Source organism: Agelaius tricolor, unplaced genomic scaffold (assembly GCF_023055355.1).
Source record: "Agelaius tricolor isolate 1412-34295 unplaced genomic scaffold, bAgeTri1.0.p SCAF_6, whole genome shotgun sequence".
Classification (NCBI taxonomy): domain Eukaryota; kingdom Metazoa; phylum Chordata; class Aves; order Passeriformes; family Icteridae; genus Agelaius; species Agelaius tricolor.
Window position 1 is genome coordinate 42,229,314 of NW_027269266.1, and position 22,784 is coordinate 42,252,097.

General features: G+C 41.9%; 1 protein-coding gene across 6 annotated transcripts; it reads left to right on the forward strand.

Annotated features, from left to right (window-relative positions):
* Nucleotides 1-5,636: 5,636 nt before the first annotated feature.
* On the forward strand, nucleotides 5,637-22,686 carry CDV3 (CDV3 homolog). Of its 6 annotated transcripts, none has more exons than XM_071429535.1 (5): nucleotides 5,637-6,088; nucleotides 8,508-8,587; nucleotides 10,752-10,894; nucleotides 11,935-12,097; nucleotides 13,214-13,386. In XM_071429535.1, the coding sequence occupies exons 1-5, from the start codon at nucleotides 5,849-5,851 to the stop codon at nucleotides 13,338-13,340; spliced, it is 753 nt and encodes a 250-aa protein (XP_071285636.1). In that variant the 5' UTR covers nucleotides 5,637-5,848; the 3' UTR covers nucleotides 13,341-13,386. The 6 variants fall into 6 exon arrangements, with proteins under 6 accessions (XP_071285636.1, XP_071285637.1, XP_071285639.1 ...); XM_071429536.1 differs by lacking the exon at nucleotides 13,214-13,386 and adding an exon at nucleotides 19,949-22,686 and having other exon boundaries at nucleotides 5,638-6,088; XM_071429538.1 differs by lacking the exon at nucleotides 13,214-13,386 and adding an exon at nucleotides 13,395-13,638 and having other exon boundaries at nucleotides 5,638-6,088.
* Nucleotides 22,687-22,784: the final 98 nt, after the last annotated feature.

Sequence of the window (22,784 nt, forward strand, 5' to 3'; positions counted from 1 at the left end):
TGGCTTTGTTTTTTTTTTTTTTCTCATATCATGTAAGCTCCTCAGAGCAGCAATAATACTTTCTCATACATCGGTGCAGACAGAACTTAGCAAGCTGAGTCTCCATCAACAGCAGTGATGATGAGAGAAAATACACACAAACAGTGACACAAGAAATTAGATGTCACATGCCTTGCGTTGGGGTTAACTGGTTGGTGTCTAGGAATGATCACTTTTTGGCATTAACAGAACATAACCTCCCACTCATTCCTGACACAGAAGAGAACAATCTCCCTCTGATTTGAAAGTGAAGAGGGAATTTAAAAAACATAACAATATACAATCTGGATTCAGATCCATTTGCTATCTTCTAGTGATGTTTCAGGTGTGAAGAGCAACTGACTATCCCACTGTGAAACTATTCTTTATAAATGTCACTCATGGAGATAAATCTGATGAAATTCTGAGTCTACGGTTATACTCAGATGTGAAAGGAAGATTTTTTAAAAGTTTTTTATATGTCATGATCCATTGTACTCCATAAAAATTAAATTAGATTAATACTAAGATGTTTATTCATTGGAATGGAAATTGTTTCTTTCAAAATCATCAAGGTATTTCAGCACAGAGAAGTGTCTGGAAAAGGAGGAAGCATCTAAGCATAAATAATGAATTTCCAGCAGCTTTTCTCTCTATTCCTAACAAAGACCAAAAACCACAGAAAAGATTATTGTTTTGAATAGCCCATCAGAAGTCAAATGTAGCACATCTGGCCCCTCTAAATCAAGGTGTTTTCATATTAAGTGCTAAAGCTCTTGTGAAGAAATCTCTCTGCACTTTTACACAGACTCCTGTGAGTCCCTAGCTGGCTATGCAGCCCCTCCAGGCTGCTTGAATGCTGTCTAAGCATTGACAGTCTTCACTGTGCAAGATGGGATATTGAGAATATGAGAGACTAAAGGCTTTCACAACTATTTGTAAGCAGTAAGGTTCATAAACTGATTTAGCTTTATATTTATCCTCTAGTCTAGCAGTTGCTTTATTAAATACGCATGAACACGTTTTCAACTGGTTTTCCATAGAAAATCAGCACCAGAAAACAGATTTTATTATCTCCTGGAGAGATACTCCACTGCAGTATCTCTCACTCCTATATTCCTGTGAAGGAATTTGTGGCATTTGCTGTTATGAACACTCAGGATGCAGTCAGAGAGCACAGATAATACAATCTAACAGCCAGGTGCTGCACAAAAAGACACCTCAGCTCCTCCTCATGTGCTATGTATTCCTATTGCGTCGTCTTGTGTTAGCACCAACACCTGTCTGATGTCTCAGGAGACAGCTCAAGATTCAAAATCAGCAGAAAATTAGCCCTGAAAAATGCTGGAAAACTTTCCTGACACTTGCTTTCCTGAATCTGGCCATTGCAGAAACAGACATGTAGCAATGGCAGCACAGGGATGGGAAGGGAACTAGTCCAGACTGTAAAGCACAGCCACCCCCTTGGTGACAGCTAGTCACTAGGTCAGATGAGCTGTGCTCTCAAACCAGATGTGTACTTTATACTCCTCCCAGACAGGCACAGCTTCTTCTGCACCACAGCCTGAACCCATGGCAGGACACTGCTGCATCCTTGGGGGAAGGAGAGGGTGCCAGCTCTATGTGAGCCCCTGCCTCATTTAAGATTTCACACTGAGCAGCAACATAGCACACCAGCTAGAAACGGGTATTCCAGCCTATCATTCTACTGTTTCTATTTTAGTATAAGAACTGAGTCTGTGGTTAAAAGATTATTTTTAAGGTCACTTTCACTCTGGCATTGTCTAAAATTTAACAGGTTAACAAACCACCATGCACTGCTGGCACCAGTGCCTGCGTTCAGATGGCAATCAGTCATGGAGAAATGAGCATGATAAAACTTCTCTCTTCTGGTTGCAGAGGTCTGAAACGACACCAAATTCAGAGCTTAGAGGAAGGCTATGCTCCTAAAGAGAATTGGGCCCACGATGTGACAAGGACTCCACCAGAACCCTTCTGCAAGCTGCTCTGCACCTAAGGGCACCTTCTCCAATTTCCTTAAGCAGGCATCTGCCCAGGAGTTACTGAATGTTCTTCTGCTTGTGCTCCACAAATGTCAGTGCAGTTTGCAGTGCTGTCACCTTCATGTCACAGAATGGAGATAATTGGGTACAAAGGAAGATGAAACACTGGGACACTGGAAATGGAAGTCTGCTCCTAACTCTTCCATCACCCACAACTCACTCCAAATTTCCTTCCTTTGGTTTCTCCAAGCGCACAGTGGCTGCTGCACCACTTTCCCTACATGCAGTAATGCTTCCTGCCTCAGGCTTTATAAAACACATGAAAATGCACAGGGAGAAGTGCCATGGTAGGACTTGCCATAGCTACAGAATGGAGAAGAGGCAGGCAAGCACCACTGTATGGAGAGAGAGACAAAGTCATCGGAGTCCTGGGGGTAAATCTGTAGCTGAGCAGAGGCACTCAGAGTGCGGTGTCTTGCCAAGGGCAGGTCACACAGGTCAGTGATGCTCAGTGCAGCAGGGAGCTGTGTGCTGAGCTCATGCTCCCGGCACAGCAATGTGGCATTCTGGATATATTCCTTGCATAACAAACATCACTTCTGCCAGTCCGTGCCTTCGAGCCATTCTTCAGCCAATTGTCCTCTGTGCAAGTATTGAGGGACGTTGAATTTGAGAAAGGAAAAGAAAACCACAAAAAATAACTTTTTTCCTGCATCTTTTTACACACTAAGAATCTCAGTGGTAAAAGCTGAAGCAATGCGTTCGCACAGAAATACAAATGCCATGCATCAGCACATTTTCACAACTTTGCATAAAAATAAAACTAGAGGTGGGAGGTAAATCCAAGCATAACTGCATAACTAATGCTTCCTTTAAAGCACTGAGACGTGTCTTTAAATCGGGATCTAAGCCTTCCGAGGCATAAAACGTTGCTGCTATTTTCCATGATTTCTGCTGAGTCTGTTCCAGATTTAACAGCTGAAATGTTTCTTGGTGTGCTGCTCCTGACAGGTATTAAGTTTCTAATCCAGAGCTGGGCATTCCAGCCTTACAGTACTGTGTTTGCAAGAGACAAGTGACGCAGATGCTAAAAGCTGCAAAAAGGCATCGGGTTCACATTCTCCCACCTGACAACAGGGCTATCCATAATAATACAATGAAAATATTTTACCACTTGCTGAAATTCAATAAATGATCAGCTTAGAATCAGGCACAGCACTGTGCTTAGTACATTATCTACCACAAAAGCTGAGGGACACAAACTGTCTGCTCAGTTGAATGGTATTACCAGTGCTGAGCCTGCAAGTCCCAGCATGGGGCAGTGCTGGAGGTATGTTGGCTTCCCAGGAAATAAAGGAGCACAAACACAAGGGAATGTGGCCTTTGACAACAGGAATGTCAAACACTCTTCCACACCCAGCCGTTCCCTGTCACACCTTCCCCATGACCTTCCATCAGCTGAAGGGGACAGTAGGGAGTACCCAGGAGGCACAGAAAAATGAGATTTTACTACCAAATTTGCTCCCTACTTCAGTAATGATTCCTATCACAAATGGAAAGTGTCACTGATCACGTGACATCCTTGGTGTTACCAAATTAATTCTTATGCTTGCAACTTTTAGCTCTCTAGGGCCTCTGTGCAGGCTCAAAGCCTCTAAGTACGCAGGTAGTAAAACTACAAGGAGGACATCGGGTTTACACATAAAAAGAGATTGTAACACATTTCCCAAAGGCAGAATGCTTGACTACAGTGACTCAGTTACTCACAGCTACAAAACACTTCATGAAGACATTGTGTATTTAGCCTCTTTCTGCAACGTCAATGGCACCTTGCCTGTTTTTTCAAGCAACCTGAGAAATACAGATGGAAAACACTAAGAAACAGCATTGTCATGGACATAAGTTGAGACTGACAACCTCCAAAGAGTGGAAAAACTTTTAATTTATATGCTAATACACACATAATTATTTCAAGTGAAAATATGACATGCACAGAATTATACTAAACAACTCCAGAATACAAACATGCCTACTTTTATATAAATTGTAACACAAATCAATGCATATTTGATGGGCAATTTTCATTTGGGCTCACACTTTCCCAGTAGGAACTTCTATCTCCTTTAGACGGCTGATGAAAGAAGTAATTGGAAAGAGTGTTTCATGTAACTATTTATGAGTCATGACAGGCTGAAAATGTTTTTCCAAATGTCCTGCCTCAAAGCTTTTGACGTGATTTGAAACCACAGTGAACTTCTTAAACACCCATGTTTTTTCCCAGAGTTTAAGGTCACTACAGTACACAAAGTGAGAGGTAACACTGCAGACACCAGCTGTGAAGCTTGTTTTCCAGCATACATTCCCTAGGCTTCAATGCCAGTCAGAAAAGCAGCTAGGAAGCTCAGGCCAACGCATCCAGACATCCTAGACAGAGTGGTGTTTCAAGACTTACTCACTTAACCACACAGACCCAAGATGAAAGCTAAATGACTTCCTTGTATCCTGTGCAATGACAGTGTAAGTTCACAGGCCTTGCTGGGGTGTGGGAGGCAGTGCCTCTGTCCCCGCAGTCCACACTGGAAATGAATGTCACCTTTCCTCAAGGGCCGGGGGGAGCTGGGCTGGCCCTGAGCCTGAGGGACCAGCTGAGGACTGGGGCTGCTCCAACAGCTCTCACAGCCTCCTTGGAACAGGTCCTGACAGAAAGGGCCTGCACCCAAAGCGGGAAGCAGCCAAGGGCTTCCAGAGGAGCTATGCTGGTATCAATCACAGAATTGTTAGGGTTGGAAGAGACCTCTGGAGATCATCCAGTCCATCCTGCTGCAAAGGCAGGGTGACCTAGAGGAGGTGACATAGGAACATATCCAGGAGGGGTTTGAATGTCTCCAGAGAGGGAGACTCCATACCCTCCCCAGGCAGCCTCTTCCAGCGCTCTGCTGTCTTCAATATATAGAAGTTCTTCTTCATGCTAAGGTGAAACTTCTCGTGATTTAGCTTACGGCCATTGCTCCTTGTTGCTGGGCACTATGAAAATGAGCCTGGAACTCTCTTGGCACCTGCCTTGGAGACGTTTATGTAAATTTATGAGACCACCCAATCTGCGTCTTTAGATTAACAGGCCCAGCTCCTGCAGTCTCTCCTGCCCTCATAAAGAGATGCTCCAGTCCCCTCATAATCTTTGCAGCCCTCCACTGCACCCTCTCCATTAGCTCATCCTTCTTGTCCTGATGAACCCAGAACTGCACACGAGACTCCACATGTGTCCTCACTAGAGCTGAGCAGAGGGGCAGGATCACCTCTCTCATCCTGCTGGCCACACTCCTCCCGATGCACCCCGTGGCCCCCACGCCCGGGGCCCGCCGTTCCCTCCCACCCTCATGGATCCCGGACGCGGAAGGGCGGGGCGGGAGAGGCCGGCGCGCGCCCCGGCCCCGAGCGCGCACGCACCGCCCCGCCCGGCTCGGCCAATCCGCGGCAGCTTCACCGCCTCCCTCCCCGCGCCCGCCGCGCGCATCCTCACGCGCCTCAACGTCAGCGCCATTCGCCCCATTCTGGAGCCACCCCCGAGCGGCCGGCGGCGCCCATTGGCCGCAGCGTGGCAGCGCGTGCGCGGTCGGGGGCGCGGCCCCGCCCCGTCTCCCTTCAGCCCCTCCGCTCCCTGCGGGTCGCGTCAGGCGTGGGGTGCGCGGGCCGCCGGGCGGGCCCGGGCAGGAGCCGCCGCAGCAGCCGCAGCCGGGCGGCCGCGCTCGCCGAGCAGCGGGAGGGCCGCGCCGCTCACCTCTTAGCCCGGACCGCCGCCGCCCTCCTTTCCCCACCCGGCCGCCGCTATGGCGGAGACCGAGGAGCGGAGCCTGGACGACTTCTTCGCCAAGCGGGACAAGAAGAAGCGGAAGGAGAAGAGCAGCCGAAGTGCCGCCGCCGCCGCTGCCGCCTCGAGCGCTTCCAACGCCGGCTCCAGCGCGGCGGGCGCGGCCGCGGGGACCCCGCGACCGACGGAGGGCGGCGGCTCCGGGGCCGCCGCCGCCTCCAGCGCCGCCGGCGGCTCCTCGGCCAAGGCGGCGAGCAAGGTGCGGGCGGGGAGGCCGCGGGTTCCTGCCGGCAGGGGGCGCCGCCGCCGCCCGGCCATGCGGCGCCCGGGGCCGTGCGGGGCTGGCGGCGCTCCCGGCCCCGCCCCGGGGCCGCCGGGCGGGCGCTGCCGGCGCTTCTGGTGCTGCTGGCGGGGTGGGGGGAGCCTTCCTCGGCGGTCCTTGCCCTGGGGGACGCGAGAAAGTTGGGCCCCTTCCCGCTCTGCAGCTGCGGCGCAGCCCGGCACTCCCTCCCAGGTTTCTGGGTGTTGCGGCCGGAACCGGAGGTTTGCGTCAGGTGCCACCTGGGGCTGTGCAGCGTGGCATGTGGACCTTGGCGATAAGATTCCTCCAGAGCCCGCCGAGCTCTGTGCCTCGTTGCCAGGCAGGGTTTTGCTGCCAGTAGTTTTTTTTTGTTGTTGTTGTTGTTGTTGTTTTTTGGGTTTTTTTTTTGGTAGCGTATTACAGTGAAACGATGAGAATGTAGGAGAAACTTAAATGTCCATAGTTGAGTTCGTAGCTCTCTGTTTCTTCCTCCGCCCTTGTTCTTCCTGTCAACAATATCAGCACTGAAGTAACGTAATGTTAACCAAAAGTAATTATGAGAGCTCTAATGCTTTATATTTTTAAACGAATTTTAAGAAATACTTTACTCCTTCCTGATGGTTTTTTAATTGTGGATCTTGACACGTGCAGTACCTTTGTTATATATTTGTCTGCTGTAGACCAGACAGATAGGATCTAAAAAATTACTTGCGCTTTTTATCTCTATTTCTGTTTTTGTTTTTTTTTTTTTTTTTTGTCTCTTGGTATTGTTTTCCTTTGGAGGCTTCAGCAGGTAATAATCTGAGGATGTGTTCCCGTCTTACTGCTAGGAATTGAATCTTTATCCTTAAAACATTATACTCTGAGTGTAAAAAGATGGCTTGTGAAAGGGTTTTTGGAAGTGAGATACCTTGCTTCCTTCATGCTTACGTAGAGGATCAATGATTTTGTTGTGCTAGATTGATATAAGAGCTCTTATGCTGTATATTTCAAAATGAATTTTAAGAAATACTCTCCTGTTTCCTCTTGTTGTTTCACCTGGGGAGCTTGACACGTGCAGTAGCTTTCTAAGTAGATCAAGGTCAGTGCTAATCTTTCAGCTGCTTTTCTGCTCACTTGCTTGCAAAATATCTGGCTTTGACTGAAGCTGGTACTTGGATTAGAAACAAAAGTCATTAAATGTGAAAGGTATGTTAGCTTGGAAACTAATGTTTCCATGGAGATATTGATTTAAGAAATCAAAAAGATTTTAGAATTGTAGACTACTGCCCTTCCAGAAGACTGAATCTGCAGCAGACAGTGCAGTCAACATGAGGTCGCTTCCTACTTCTGCTGCTACTCTGAAGCAGGTCAAAGTTTTTTCTGTTGGGGATTGACTGCCGAGGAGATCCCATCACAGGGCTCTAAAAGCAGGTTTGTGCTCAGCTGTTCAGTGGAAAGGGGGCTGTGCCTTTGGCAGACCTTGCTCACAAGGTCCTCCTATTTGGAGGATTATAACTGCATTTCACATAGAGTGTAAGAATTAGGTAAACTCCTAATTAGGCTGTGTGTGTCTTAAAGCTGGGACTGGGAACATGGGAGGACTGCTTGTCTGTTCTGGTCCATTTTTGGTCTACCTTAATAATCCCAGAATCTCCTGGTGACACAGTAGGACAAAAATGCCTCCACTTAGGTGAGTCCCTCTTTCCCCAAACAGGCTCTCATTTTAGAACCCTCAAGTGGTTCTCTTGAAAGATACACACATACTGTGTACTAAGATTGCTGTGGTTTTGAAGCTGACCTTTCTACTGTTACGAAAACACTGCTTAGGAAACAAGGCTGTAAATGTGGTTGTCAATGTGAAAAAGCCAAAGGTACCATTATTGATCTTTGTCATAAATCCACTGTAAGCTATTCCAAATGTTCTTTTTTGTTTGGCTCATGAAATAGATGATGGAAAAGTGAATGTAAAGCTTTGTGTGCATTCAAGCTGTTGTAAAAGTCTACTGTTAGTGAAAGGGAGAGGTCTTGCTCTTGTATTGCCCTGGTCGTGACTGCAGGGTCCTGTTCCATACTATGTTGTTGCTTGATTTCATGATGTGTCTTTGCTGAGGTGATGTGGTTTTCTTTGCTTGAATGACTTCTTGCTGGGGCATTTCTTAGCTGTTCTAGTGAGTTAAGTCAGCTCTCAGGTGCATTCCAGGTGACACACAGTGATTTAGGGGATGAGGTGTGCAGTCCTTTCCCCTCTTGGCAGCGGGGCACACAGTTTGGTTTCTCCTGGGACTGTACCTTCACCCTCAGTTTTTTGGGGTTTTTTTGTATTATCTTAGGTATGTTCTTCTTTTCTACTTTGGTTATAGAGAAAGTGACAACTTTTATCTTTCTCTTCTTACAGGAAGAGGATGATTGGAAGGAGTTTGAACAAAAGGAAGAAATTGACTATAGCGGTCTTAGAGTTCAGTCCATGCAAATAAGGTACTACTTTTTCTTTTCTCTTCAGTATAATCCTTACCAATGTCTAAAAAGGATGGGTTTTTTCTACAGAGCTGCTTTCATGGAGTCCAGTTAAAGAAAGGTTTGATATGTTTCTGATAGTACACAAGTTTGCTACTGGGTAATTTAACTTTGACTAGTCTCTGCCAATGTTCTCTTTATTTTCTGAATCTCTGTTCATACTCTGTTCATATTCAACAGATCTATCTGTTTTGTTTGGGACTTCAGGATTTGTTTTTTAAATGCTTAACATTCTGCTCCATAAAGATAGTCAAGTAGGAATTTCTCAGAGTAGTGCAGGATAGTAATTCCCACTGAATCATTTGACCACTGTAAGGGTATCTGACTCAATCTACTCAGTTGGGGAGCAAATTCCTGAACGATTGCACTTGAATTTTAAAAAACCAAAAATACAGTTGGTAAAAGTAGTGTCCCATGATAAAATCCCACAAGATTGATGAATCTAATCCAGGATTCCTTGTTTGTTTTTTTCATTAGACTTTTCCTGTTGTCTGGTGGAAAGTAATTCTGATTACATCTGTCCTGGTTGAAAAAAAAAAACTTCATCAAGTCAGAAAAAGGGTTTTTATGACCTCAGTTGCAGACTGAGAATGTCAGATAATCCTTATTGTCCAGGTATTGATGTTCAAAATAATGTCATCTTAAAATCAGCCTACCTGTAACCAGTGCAATAGACGCTTTCTTCACAGTTTGAGCAGGTCTGACATTTCTGGAATTATTTACTCTTTTGGATCATAGCATTTCCCTCACTCCTTTCAGTTAACTAGTCCTTCAGGCCATTTGCAGGAATTTGTCCCACTAGCTGTCTATAGCACTGAAGTGTCACAGTGGATAATCACATGTCTGATTAGACAGCCAGTGAGCTGCAGCTTCACTGACTGCTGGTGCTCTTTGACTGAAAAGCCTCTACTTTGGTTTTCCAGACAAAGGCCAGCATTCCAAATATTTTTCATACTGTGGCAGATTTTCAGGCATGTGGAAGTTTTTGCCACAGGATTTTGTAACCATTCAGTTGGTGGATTCAAGGGAAGAGTAGAGAAGTAAATGGAAGAAAAACCCACTAGAGGTTATAAATTATCCATCTCTGGAGGTCTCTTTGATGAAATGAAGATACAGAGTGTCTGGTGGGGGTGGGATGATCCCTGTGCTTCTCTGTTGTAGTTAAGTCAGTAGACAATGCTTCTGACTCTCATTTAAAATAAGGTGTTTAGGCCCTTGGGCCACCTTACTATGGTTGTTACTATGTTTGGATGAACAGTGTAAGGCCATTTACAGGCATTTTTTTCTGTTCTCTGATGATTACTTACACAGATCATGATTAGTAGGACTTGGTATATCATAAACTTCTGAGTTCACACATTGCTGCTGTTGAGATCAGTGTCTTGATTCTTTTCAACAGCCTCACCCTCCACATCTGTCCTTTACCACAGCTTTCTGTAGTAGCTTTGGCCAGCAAATTATTTTGTGTGTCTGACTACATCTGTGCAAAACAAAATAGTCTAAATATAATACAGCTGAGTTTTGCATTGGGTCTGTCTTTGAACAAATTACATTTTTTCTGTCTTGTGCTTTTTTTTTTTTTTTTTCCTGCTTTAAGAAAAGAGATCTGAGTTTATTTATGGATTGTATATTACCCATACATATAAGGTGTTTCCTTGGTGGTTGTGGTTATAGGAAAAGTGAGCTCAGGACTTGGTTTCTTTCAGAACTACTCCACTATTTCTTCCTCTTGACTAAAGCATTTTATGGAAACTGGACTTGTAGACCTTTCCTGCTTTGTCTTGTCATCCCTTCCAAATGCATGTGTGTGTTAGTAAGAAAAAAGCCTTTCTGCTCAAAATAAGATGCCAGTTTCTTTGATCACTTTGTTCAAGTTGAACTTATTTTTTTATTATTCTTTTAGGAGCTTTTTTCCTTTTCAGTTGTCAAGTTATGTAGCATCATGCCAGAAATTGTTCAGATGGAATTGCTAGTACAGTGAGTACAGGACTAATAAAAAAAGTTTAGTTTAATTTAGTATCCTCAGCATGGCAGCCATGAAATGTTGTTTTACGGGGATTGTGTAATCTCTGGCAAATCTTAAACCTCTGTTTGTAGGGTGCTACTGATTGTTTTTCTCTTACAGTGAAAAAGAAGATGATGAAAGTGAAAAAAGAGAAGAACCTGGTGACAGCTGGGAAGAGACTGGTAGTGGTGGTAGTGTAGACAGATCATCTGGTCCTTGGAACAAGTCAGCTCCTGCACCAGCCCCTGTCGTTGAACCAATTGGTAAATTAAACTCAGACTTGTTTTTTTTTCCAATCAGAAGTGTGTCAGGTTGAATTAAGCTGCTCAGTGGGTAGAGCTCAAGGAGCAGCTCCTGTTCAGGCATCCTTCAGTGAACTAATGGCTGTTTTGGCATGCCAGCCATCAAGGAAATCTTTGTGTCAAGGGATCTGAGGAACAAAATTGATAAAACCCATGTGGAAGGTTTTTTTTATTTCCAAATGTAAAATGAGGGGAAGCAGTCTGCCTTTGCAGGACATCCCTCTGTTTTGCAGTCTATAAAATACCTGTTGGAAGCATTTTTGTTGATCTAAAAATGCTGCTTTAACACTTCAGTGGATTTTCAGCCAGTATCTGATCTATTGTGGCCATTAGTAGCCCACTTTTCAAATCAGTTCTTAAAATGTTGAGAACATGACGTTGCAAAATTGATTCTTTTAACTAGGATAGGATTCAGTTTTTTTATTTAGTACGGTTTATTAACATCAGTGGAAATAAACTACTTAGTCATCCTCTGAGTTCAGAATATTCTTTTCCACTGAGAAATTAATTGAAAAAATAGCCTATGTTCTTTCTTGTTTGTAAAGAAGGTAAATCTAATTAGTGTTATTTCATCTTAGATTTTTACCTTAAGTGCAAACTGATTGGGCAGTCCCTTCTGCCTCTGGAGAGGTGTTTTAAATAAGATTTGGCAACTATATAATTATGTGTTTAGATCTGTTTTAAATATGTTTAAATTGTTTAAATATGTAATAAATTGCAAACGAGAAGCATGAAGTCCTTGCTAGTAGTTTGGATTCCCTTGAGAGACAATACTCTGGAGCCACGTTTCAATTTGACTGAGTGTAGGTTAAGTTAGGTGACGCCTGATTTCCTGCCTGGTCTAAAACTTGATTCCAAAACTTAAAAGGTGGAAAAACATACTTGTAAGATTCTTCTAATTTCTTCTTTTTGGAGTCTTGTTTGTGTGTTAGATGTTTCAGGTTCTTTTCAGCCATGAATGCAGACTTGTTCTCATGTGAGAATCCTGTTGTTTTTCCTAGTTACAGAAACTCCAGAACCGGTGCAGACTGGTGGCGTGTACCGGCCGCCGGGGGCCAGGGAAGGCGGGCGGCCACGGAGAGCACAGCAAGGACCACCAGAGATCTACAGTGACACGCAGTTCCCCTCGCTGCAGTCCACCGCCAAGCTCGTAGACAGTCGAAAGTAAGTGCATTCCACTGCTTCCCCAAGAGATCTCTAACTGCCTTCTCTAAGTTCTTATGTTGTCCTAGTGCTTAAGCCTGAATCTTTCCATAGAGGAAAGAAATAACTAAGGGGTGATCAATGTGTTGTCCAACTCTGTTCCTGTGAAATAACTTTCATAGGATGTAGCACAGTGAGATAGCCAAACAAGACTGCCAATTGTGTTCTTTGACAGCTGAAGGATTTTGCTGAATGTTTCTGATACTGACAGCATCTGCTTCCCTCAGACACTAGACTAGCCATGGTGAGGCTCTACGTTACTTCCTTTGGCAGCGAGGTGTAGAACTCCTGAGCTTGCAGCCTTCTTGTTAGAGATGTGGAAGTGGTTTAACTTGAGGAGTGCAGTATAACTACAAATCAATACACTTGCTGTGTGAGCTGTGATTTACAGAGATCAGCTCCCCCAGTTTTGCTGAAGTGTTTTTGTATTATGTGGTGCTGAAGACTTCAGTCTCACCCTGTCTTTCAGTCCTGATCTTTCTATAACCTTATTCCCAGTAGAAGAGATGGCTAGGCCGATACATGATTCACTTGTGGGATTTGGGGTGGTTTTTGTTCTTGGAGTTTTTTTCCCCCCTCTTGCTTGCTATGTTAGTGTTTAATACAGCATAGGAGAAGCTTTGTTTCCTCTGGGTATTTTTTTGGCGTAGCAAAGGAGACATGCTGTTTTTGATGCTTTGTGATTTGAATGGTGCACATTAAGCCAAGATGAAATTCTGAATGAGTGTTCTAGAAAATTACTTCTGCTTTCTAGAACCTATTTTCCATAAATAGGTTAAATTTACTGTCAGATACTTTAATAAATAATATTAATTTTTTAAAATTTAAATTTTAATGAATTTACTTAAATATAAATTTACTTTGAGAATGTTAATGTAAGCTTTACTGGGTGATGAGCTTATTTTGAAGATAAGGTTTTAAAAGATTTGCTTGGGAATGTTTAGGTGTTCTTTTAAACTCTAGATCTTTGTTTTTTGTTCTTAATGTTTTTGTTGGGATGGGGTGGAAATGGACTGGAAATTCACAATTCACAAGTTAGTGACAAGATATTTACTGATTACATTTATTTTCCCATAGGGATAAAGAAATGGAGAAGAGCTTTGAAGTAGTAAAATACAAAACTAGAGGTAGGGATGAGGTCTCAAAAAACCAGGCACTTAAACTTCAGCTAGACAACCAGTATGCTGTGCTTGGGGATCAATAGAGCTGCACACACATTACAATTAAGGAATGCTTTTTTGGTAACCCTTCTACTAAGGTAACTAAACTACAGCTAACAGCTATGATGAACGTGCCACCTTATTTTTGCTGGATCTACTGCAGCAAGTGCAGACTGCTTTGACATAAGTGATTGGTTCTCCTGCACTATGGAAGCATAATATGTTGCAACTTCTCCATTGGATATGGGGCAAATTAATGTAAATGATTGAACAAGAGTCATCAGTGTGCTTTAATTGCTCAGAAAGATACCTACAGCCAGTGGTCATTTCAAAATCTTTTTATGTTCAGATACTGAGCCTTCGTAAAGGTTGACTACCTCAGACTTGATGCACTCATTGTGGACACCATGTGGATCACAACTTCTGGAAGAGAAGGTTACAGCTGTTTTAGTGGCCATCTGAAACTTGAAACCAGCTCTACTGGATTCCTGTCAGAAATCCTGCAGAAGTCAGCCATTTGGTTCCAATTTGCTATAACAAAGATTTAAGTGACCTTAATGACAAACCTGTTCGTTCCCCTTCTGAGGAATCCTGTCACGTGTAGCCATAGCCTACTAGAGACTTCTGGAGCATCCCATACCACTGTCCAAGTACAACAGAGCTGTAGTTTGTTTACCTTTCTAGAGTGCTGTACGGAAGTAACTGCAAAACAAATTAAAACTCATTCAGTATCAGATTTGAGGAATGATGGGTTTGAATGGTTTGTTTGCATTAGCCATTTTCTAAGTATTTTTTTTCTATTATCCACAAAAGAAATGCCTGCCTTGTTTCTGATATCGATTTGCAGTATATTTAAATAATGGTAAAATATTGTAGTGAAATAGGGTTTTATTTTGGTTTTTGTCATGAAGTTTGTCTTTCTCACCCTAAAGCACTAAGACTTGGAGTTTTGATTTGACACAGAGGTATCCAGACTCCAACTACAGTCTTCAGAATTCGTCCTTTAATAATGAGACATGTGGCAGTAGCGATACTAGATAAAAGCTGTCTTCTATCAAAAACAATTATTTGTTTATTGAGGAGTGATGCTTACTTGATAAACAGAATAACTTAACATACAGAGAGATAACTAAAGCTGGTAAGCCTGATTTGTTTGGCTACTTCTGTGAAGCATGCAGCTGTCTGAGGCAGCAGTCCTCCAAGTATAACACATAAATGGTGTTTATTCACAGTCAGAAAGTTTAGTAATGATGGAAGGCAGTGACTTCTTAAAGTTACTTAATTTAGTGGAAGTAGGCAAAATGGCACTGGTACACGAGGAATATAGGACATTGCCTGTAACTGTTTCAGTGAACCAAACCTGTCAAGTACCAGAAGTGTTCTGCTGTAACTGTTTTTCTCTTCTCTGAATTTTTACACCAGAAGCAAAATGAAGTACAATAGTGGTGTGCTCCAGTGTTGAGGTTTCTCAGAGTAAATGCCAAAAAACAGACCCAACATCCATAAGAGTTGCCAATGGCAAGAAAAACAAGGGAACAAAACAAAGCTTGCTTACGTGTGTCAGAGTACTGTGTATGTGCAGAAGATAAGGATAGTTCAGGAATCACCCAGTTGGGTTCCCTTTGACTAACTGCTGACTTGCTTTAAATTTACTTCTCTGAGGTCAATGCAGATTTTGCTGTTGACTTCAGTGGGGCTGGGGTTTCACCTGGTTCTTTTGAGCACAGACTAAAACCGGCCTTGCCCTTGCAGAGTTAACTGTCCATAAAAATTCTGCTAGAAGCTGCTATTAAAGAGAGGGCTCAAGAGACTATTCCTAAAGTTGGAGACTTCATTTGGAAACAAAACCCCACTGAAAGACTGATACCAATACCTTGGACTCTGAGCCATGTATCTTCCTTGAAAATCCATTGTTGCCAGCAAAAGTGTTGTTGTCACAATTTCTGTGGAATTCATGGTAAATGGACATGTCACTTGATGGGGTAGATGTGAAGTCTTATGCTTTTCCTGATGCTCTAAAGAGATTGCAATCACTAATGCACATGAACAGAGTTTTAGTCTCCTGTGTGAAGGGTAGATGAGACTGTCCATTGTACCACCTTTATTTGAGGTTTTTGGGCATGAATCCTGGCAGTTCAAGAAAACCCTGTAAAAGTTTCAAATCAAATAAAATGGAAATATACATGGATTCTGGAGTCTAGTGAGTCTTTACATTTTAGTTTGAGCTCCTGACTGTACAGTAGCAGAGGAAACAGCATTTTGATCTCTTCAGGGATAGGCCTTGGGGCAGGCAGTTGTCCTTATGGTCAGGTGGGCTCTTTTTCAGAGCTTATAGCAGTGCATATCAATAAACTTTTATTTATACATAGAAGTTTAGTTTGCTACTTGGCAAAGTATCTTCTTGCTCCCACCATAGAAGACTGGTTTGAGATTGTGAGTTGAGTATGAATGAAGTTTTGATTTCCTTTTCACTTCAAAGTACCTCTGCTGAATTAAAGAATGGAGAATAAAAATATAACCTCTGCATGGCTGCTATCACTGGAGCCCATCAGGTACTGATAAAGATGTTCCTTTAGGGGCTTCTCTTAAGCATATCATTCCAGTTTCTTTCTGGAGGCATAAGGAAAAAAAATCAGAAATGCAGCAGATTTCCGTAGTACAGAATGTTAAGCTGTTTTAAAAGAAGTGTTTCTCGTGTAAAGTATGGCTGCCAGCAGCTATCAAAATGCCAGTTGTCAGTATCTGCCTTGTAATTGCTCTGTATGCCTGAAATTTTGAGTCTGTCCTCTGCACAAGGTTGGTATGCTTTGGAGACTCTGAAGTCCAACTTTATCCTGGTTTGTTGTTGCTTTCATTTAAGGCATGCTAAGAATGTCCCTTTTCATTCCTTCAAAATGCTTGTTGAAGGCTTATTCCATAAAAGAAGGGTTGTCAGCTGTAGAAAGGAGACTCTTGATGCCAGTCCATATAATGGAGTTGTGTGCTGCTTCAGGGACTCCCTGGCATGTGACATGCTTTTATGGTGGGTTGCTCGTTAATTCCCAGCTTAAAGGTTCTGATTTACTTTCTCTGGCTTACAATAAAACATAGCCATAAAGTTACCAGTTTGCTGGTAGAACATGGACATGTCCAGTGCTTACTGGGAAAAGAACAGTTTGGATTTATGTTTCTCAGTGATAGTCTGTATTTAAAGATCTTAAAATGCTAAAACCAGGTAATTTTAATAAAGTTAGACTGCCCAAATGCCAGCTGTAGGTATCTGGAATCTGTATTTACTTGAGCTGATGATAAATATAGGAGAGGATTAGTTTTGCCCCTGCCCTTCTCTCCCAGTTTAGCTGTGTCATGTTCAATCTCATTTAAAAATGCAGAGGAATTGACAATTAAAAGTGACTGTCTGCTGTTACTTCAGTTTTGTATTTGTGGCTAGCTCTACCAGTCATGTCCACAGTAACTTAGATGAATTTTTAATGGTAGCAGTTGTGCTAGAGTCTGGCACCGCAGGGAATATGGCTTTTGGTATTTGACTGCATCTGTCAGCTCTTGGAAACTTTGACCACACCATGGCTGAGACCCCAGTGTTGTTCAGGTCAAGTAAACACAATATAAATTCAATAGGGCTGCACATCTTTGGAGTTTGCTTATCTGAGCTTTTGCAATAGTTGTAGGTTTTTGCCTTTCTAATTTCTGCCTGTTTGAGCAGTTTTAAACCTGCTTGTGGTTTTCTTTCAAATACCCTAACCAAAATGAAGCAGGGATTAATAGGGCTTCATGTGCTTAAATAAGGTTGCTTACTTACAAAGTAGTAATATTCTCTCCAAAACCTCATTGGCCCAAGAAGCTAAATTATACCAAAACCACCTTGAGTACTATATAATCTTTATGAACAGCCACAATCCAGGTTTTTTTTGCTGGACTGAAACTTAGTTCCCAAATTCTCTCCCTGTTTTCAGCTTTTGATGTTACAACTTGTTTTCAAGGTTAAATAGGGGCTTTTATGAGGCAGTATAAGAAAATAGAAAGTGTACTCAAACTTCAGGTATATGAATTAGGTATGTACAGAGGGGATGAAATCTGACATACATTTGCAGATAAACTCCAGAAAAAGTTACAAAGCTTGTCTGTGTTGAGGTTAATACGAGAGCCTGCAAGCTGTAGCAGTTAGAGGAAGAAGTGACAGCAGAAAACAACTGAGGAGTCTCTCTCATTGCAATTGTGTATCTAAAGTTTGGCTTCTCAAGCATCACCTGTTGTTCTGCCATGTTCTGTTTGAAGTGAAATAGAGCAGGAAGGAAGATTAATAAATAAATAAATAAAGGAGAGTGGAAATTATGCAAATAAAACATAGGTGCTGTAAGAAGAGAGGGATTAGGAGGGCTGTTTTCTAAATGATAGCTTTAAGTGCATAGCCTGAGGCAGGGAGTGGAGTGTCAGATGTTGGATAGTACAAGTGCTGTGTGGGTAGGCACTGCTTGCACATGTGACAGATTCATCTGACTTTAAATCAGTAAAACTGTTTAAAGTTCAATACTTGGGGAAGGCAGCACATTTTATTTCTTCCTTTCAACGAATTGGGACAATGTGTTCACAGAGAAGGTAGGATTTTGCATTGGTATGAAGCTGACCTGTTCCCTAAAGAGAGAACTGAGGACAAATTTCAAGATGGCTCAACAATCCTCTTAGGAATTGTGTATTTAAGAAAATTATTTTTCTCTTTTGCATGATTAAAAGCTGAGATATTGTTTCAAATAGCTATGAAGACTTTTTTTATGAATGAAGTAACTTTAAAATGGTACATACATCATGGGTTTATCTTCAGTTGCTTAAGAGTATGTGTTGATGCAGCAAGGTTAATGAAGTTCAGTGTTCACTTCAGTGAAGTTCTGCTTAGCCAGAGTACAAATACTAAAAATATATCACAGTATCAATGAGTCACCAGGAAAAGCAGTGTGTCTGGAGTATTGGATTGGAAAGTGTCATCTAAAACAACTGTGTGCACTGAAAAGAAGCCAAACCCATTTCTTAGCAAGAGCATGGGAAGCATGGGACCAAGAGAGTGGGATTTGGCCTAGGTTTTCTACTCAGCTGCTATGTTCAAGTAATTTAATTTCACTCTGCCTCAGTTTCCCCAGCTGTACCAAAATAACCAACAACCTACCTCACAGGGATGTTGTGAGGCCAAAGCTGTTCTTTGTCAAGGGCTGGGGCTGATGGTTCTACAGAGGACTAAAAATCTTTATTAAAATTAGCTTTTATTATAGTATTTTAATACTACTTTGGCAAAGGCTTATTTCTATGGAATGTAATATACGTCCTATTTAAGTATTATGTAATTTGACTTATTTTAGTATGTATGAGTAAGGAAAAAGTTCAGGCTGAGCACTCAACTGGTATTTCCTCTATTCAATTCTCTGTGCAACCCAAATGGCATATTAATAGGAGGCTCTTTGTTTTTATGTGGAACATATTAAAATCAATATTGCTTTTATTTTGTAAACCCCATGACTGAAATAAAATCCTGCTCACAGTTGATAGCCATTTGTTATAATGTGGCTGTTTTAAAGTTTGTTCAAATCATGTGAACCAGAAATGTTGACTCCTGATACTAAGGGGTACTTTGTCATAGGAATGTGTTTTTCCTCTCCTCTCCACGTGTAAACACTTTTTCCTGCTCTTTATCCTTTTCTTTACTTAAGTTGAAGTGGCATGCAGATACAAGGGAAATAGGGAGAGAGAATAATCTTCAAAACTTGTAAAATCTGGTATTAAGGCAATTTGTAGAGGAAGGGAATGAACAAAAGGGAAGTAGTTGGCCACGGAGGGGGTTTTGTGAAATAAACAAAGGGAAGAAATTATCAAAAATTTAGGTGTGAGTGGGGTAGGCAGAATAGGTAAGAGGAAGGAATACAGATACAGCAGAGGCAATTATCCTACTTATTATCTCCTGATTTATCAGTTAGCTGCAGCTGAAGTAACATGCAGTAGTAACTTACAAATGTGCCTTTGTCTGCTTTTGCTGGTGATTTCAAGGTTCATTGCTCCCCTTTTACAATGGGGCTTCAAATAGAATCAGAAAACAACACTATGGTGGCCTGCATGCAAATGAGAGCTCTGGTGGGTCCTGGACAGAGATGAGACCCAAGCAGTTACCTTCTCTTACTGATATTTTTATCATTGCAGCACCTCTAAGACAGTTGTTAATGTGCATCAGCTTGACAGTTCTCTGTCAGAAATTATTACTGTTAAACTTCAACTAACTGTGGCAGTTGCTTCAGAGAAAATGTTTAGCTAGATGAATAAGCACTGAAGAATAACATGGGGCTTTTTGGAATACTTACGATGATGATGGTAACAAGTGGTATTAAGGTCCATATATTTTTTGGACTTTCAAGTATGTATCTTATATGGGAATAATTGCTTTTAAGATGTTTGTGATCTATCTCCCTATTAGCAAACAAGCTACCTTAGTTTTACTGTCCTTCCAGCTCCAAGGAGCTGCTTCTACCATTCTCTTACCACTTTCCTGCCTTGTTTTTCTAATATGTCAGTTTTTTTAAGGTGCTGAAGAAACAGCAAATATTCATTGAGATTATCACCTCTAAGAGAAATAGATGCTGTAATATTTTTCTGTATTGTTCTGTCTTTAATACAGCCTAACATCTTATTCGCTTTCTTGACTGCAACTACACAGTGAGCAGATGTCTTCATCAAGCTGTCCATGGTGATGCCTAGATCGTCCCCTTGAAAGATCACAACTAATTCAAACTCATGTCACAACTTCTACCAGAGCATGTATGAGTGGTTTAAAACCTTTCCAGTATTTATTGCCTTGGTTTTTCCTGTTGACAACTCACCTGCCCCTGATTTGCCAAATTTACAGAGTCATTTAGAATATCCTAGCAATCACCATCAACCCAGTAACTTCCATGGGGATTGGCTTTTGCCATTTGATGTACTGAAGTCTTCAGTTTTATGTATATAATCCACTCTTTGGTCAGTGAGTAGCATGGCAAACTCTTACTAATTTTTGCTCAATCTAATGTTTTCTATTCCTTTTCATGTCTCCTATCTTCTGTACTGAATTTCCATTCTAGCTCAGTTATAGCAATGAGGTCATCACATTACATCTGTCTGCTTTATTTCAAGTAATTGCCTACAGAAAACTGTTATTGTCATAAGCTTCCTTTTTCAATTAAAACAAACCACTTATTTTGCATATCTTTCAGAGTATATACAACCATAGCAAAGGGATTCAAACCATAAAAACTGGTTGCTACAATGGAACAAATTTATTGAGAAAAAGGCAAAATATGCATATGGTCTCCCAGAGCTTAACTTCACTGGTTTCAATGGAGTTATTTCTGTCACACAAAGTCAGTTTCATTAAAATTTGATTTGAGATCAAAGATTTGGGATCATTTGACATCTAGGTGTGACAGCCAGAATCAAGTGCCAGTGAACAAGCCCCATAGAAACTTGTTTTAAATTTTTGGGTAATTCTCCTCTTTGTGCCAGAGATTAAGCAGATGCATTACTATTACTTAGTCTCTGACCAGCAACCCCATGAGCTCAGCCATGCTCAATCTAATATACCTGGAGTAGTATTTAACTGGATATTGAAACTGCATTACAGTATTTGAGATGAAGCAACACTGGAAGGGCAGGCTTAGTCTTTGTGGTTTGTTTCTTCTCTTCGTTCTCATCATCTTGTGCTTTAAAGAGCATGGAGCTGTAAATGATGTTGTCTTTAAGCACTGACTGAATTTCCCAGTCATGTTATGTTTACAGATACAAAGGATGTGTCATAAGGGCAGACTCAAGCCTGGTAGGATGTACAGCCTGGCCCTTGAGAGCTGCATTACCTCAATTATCAGAGTACCACATCCTAGAGAGCAGCTGCCTTTCAGTACTAATGCTGATACTGGGTTGAGAACAATGTACCTTGGATTTTGCATCCAAAGATCTGTATCTGTTAAGTGTTCTATTACAGCAGTACTCTGTCAAAAAACAGTCGTGGCTGCTGGGGATTAAGTTGGCCAAGGGGAGTTGGGAGTTTTTTTTACTTTTTGAGGACATGGGTGGGAAAACAGAGCCAATGAATCTGAGAGTTGTTAGAATGTAACACTTCATAGCCTCCCCTATGCCTCTGGAAGCTGCACCTCTGCTGTACTCACCAAAGCCCTGTCTTGCCACTGTAGCTCTGTACTGTTATTACTAACGGCCCAGTAACCTTCAGCACTGACAAGTTCTTTGACCGTGCACTGTGTCACTGTCTCTACTCTGGGAGTTGGGAAAAAGGCAAAGTGGCTTTGGAAACTGGTATGACAATGTTTTCTAGGTAATGGGCTCTGCTCATTGTTTTTCCTGGAACTCAAAACACAGCAAAAAACTCTTGGTTTGACCTCTCTTTGCCCTAGAGTATTCCCTCCTTCTTCTGTTCATCTACATTATTACCATGCCAAGGATTTCTTAGTCAGGTGCCTGAATTATTCACCACTTATTTAGAAAGCAGCAGGCAAGAACTCCTGAGTCTTGATCATGCTGCATTGTTTTTGTCAGGGCTGTAATATCACAAACATTGCAAAACTGCCTAGCAAGTAAATGCAGTCTCCTTGAAGAACTGAAACCTAGAGAGCCTCAAAGGCTATGCAGGAGCCGAATTCCCACAGAGTACAGCAAAAGGGAGGCAGTAGCACTGTTCACAGTACAACACACCTCAGCTATGGAAAAGAGTAGGGTTGCATGACTGGTGATACTCTAGCTTAAACAAAACTGTCTCATCTGGACAGCAGGATCTAGCCTAAAGCATTTTAATTTTTTTTTAACTAAGAGATTACTGATGGAAGAATTGTAAGATGAACTCTCTGTAAATCAAAAGGAAAAAAAAGCAACCTGAATTTGTTTTCAAACAATGAACCAGAATGCCTCAGTACCAGACTTTAATGTGAAGAAATTAATTGTGGGCTCAGTGTAGTGCAAAAAAAAAAGAATTATACTGTCTGGGGAAATGGTTTGGCTGGGAGTCTATGGAGCACAGCAGAAACTGTTTCAGCAGAGTTCAAGACGATCTGTTTCTGAGAATCCCTGTGTGGCCCCCACAGTTAACACAGGAACCTAATGGTGCCTGTATATTTATATAATTGTGTTAATAGTCATAACTTAAGTTCAAAACCTGAACTATATATATTTTTGTCAGTAGATTTTTTTTTACCCTGGTTTGCCTATCATGGCTTCTGCATATGACAACTTCTAACTGTGCAGTGCACACACACCTGTTGTCCTTTTGTCCCATGGTAGAGTAATGGTATTCAAACTCTGTAAAGCACTTTCATGATGTTTCCTGTGAAGAAAGCTGAAGAAAATAAATTTATCTTAACAGCACCAACTGAATTTCCATCTCCCAAGTTTGTCTTGCTTGTGTTGTGTTCCCTGTGTGTGGCATACAGACAGCTGGATGTTGGAGGCCCAGCACAGAAGAGGAGTTGGCT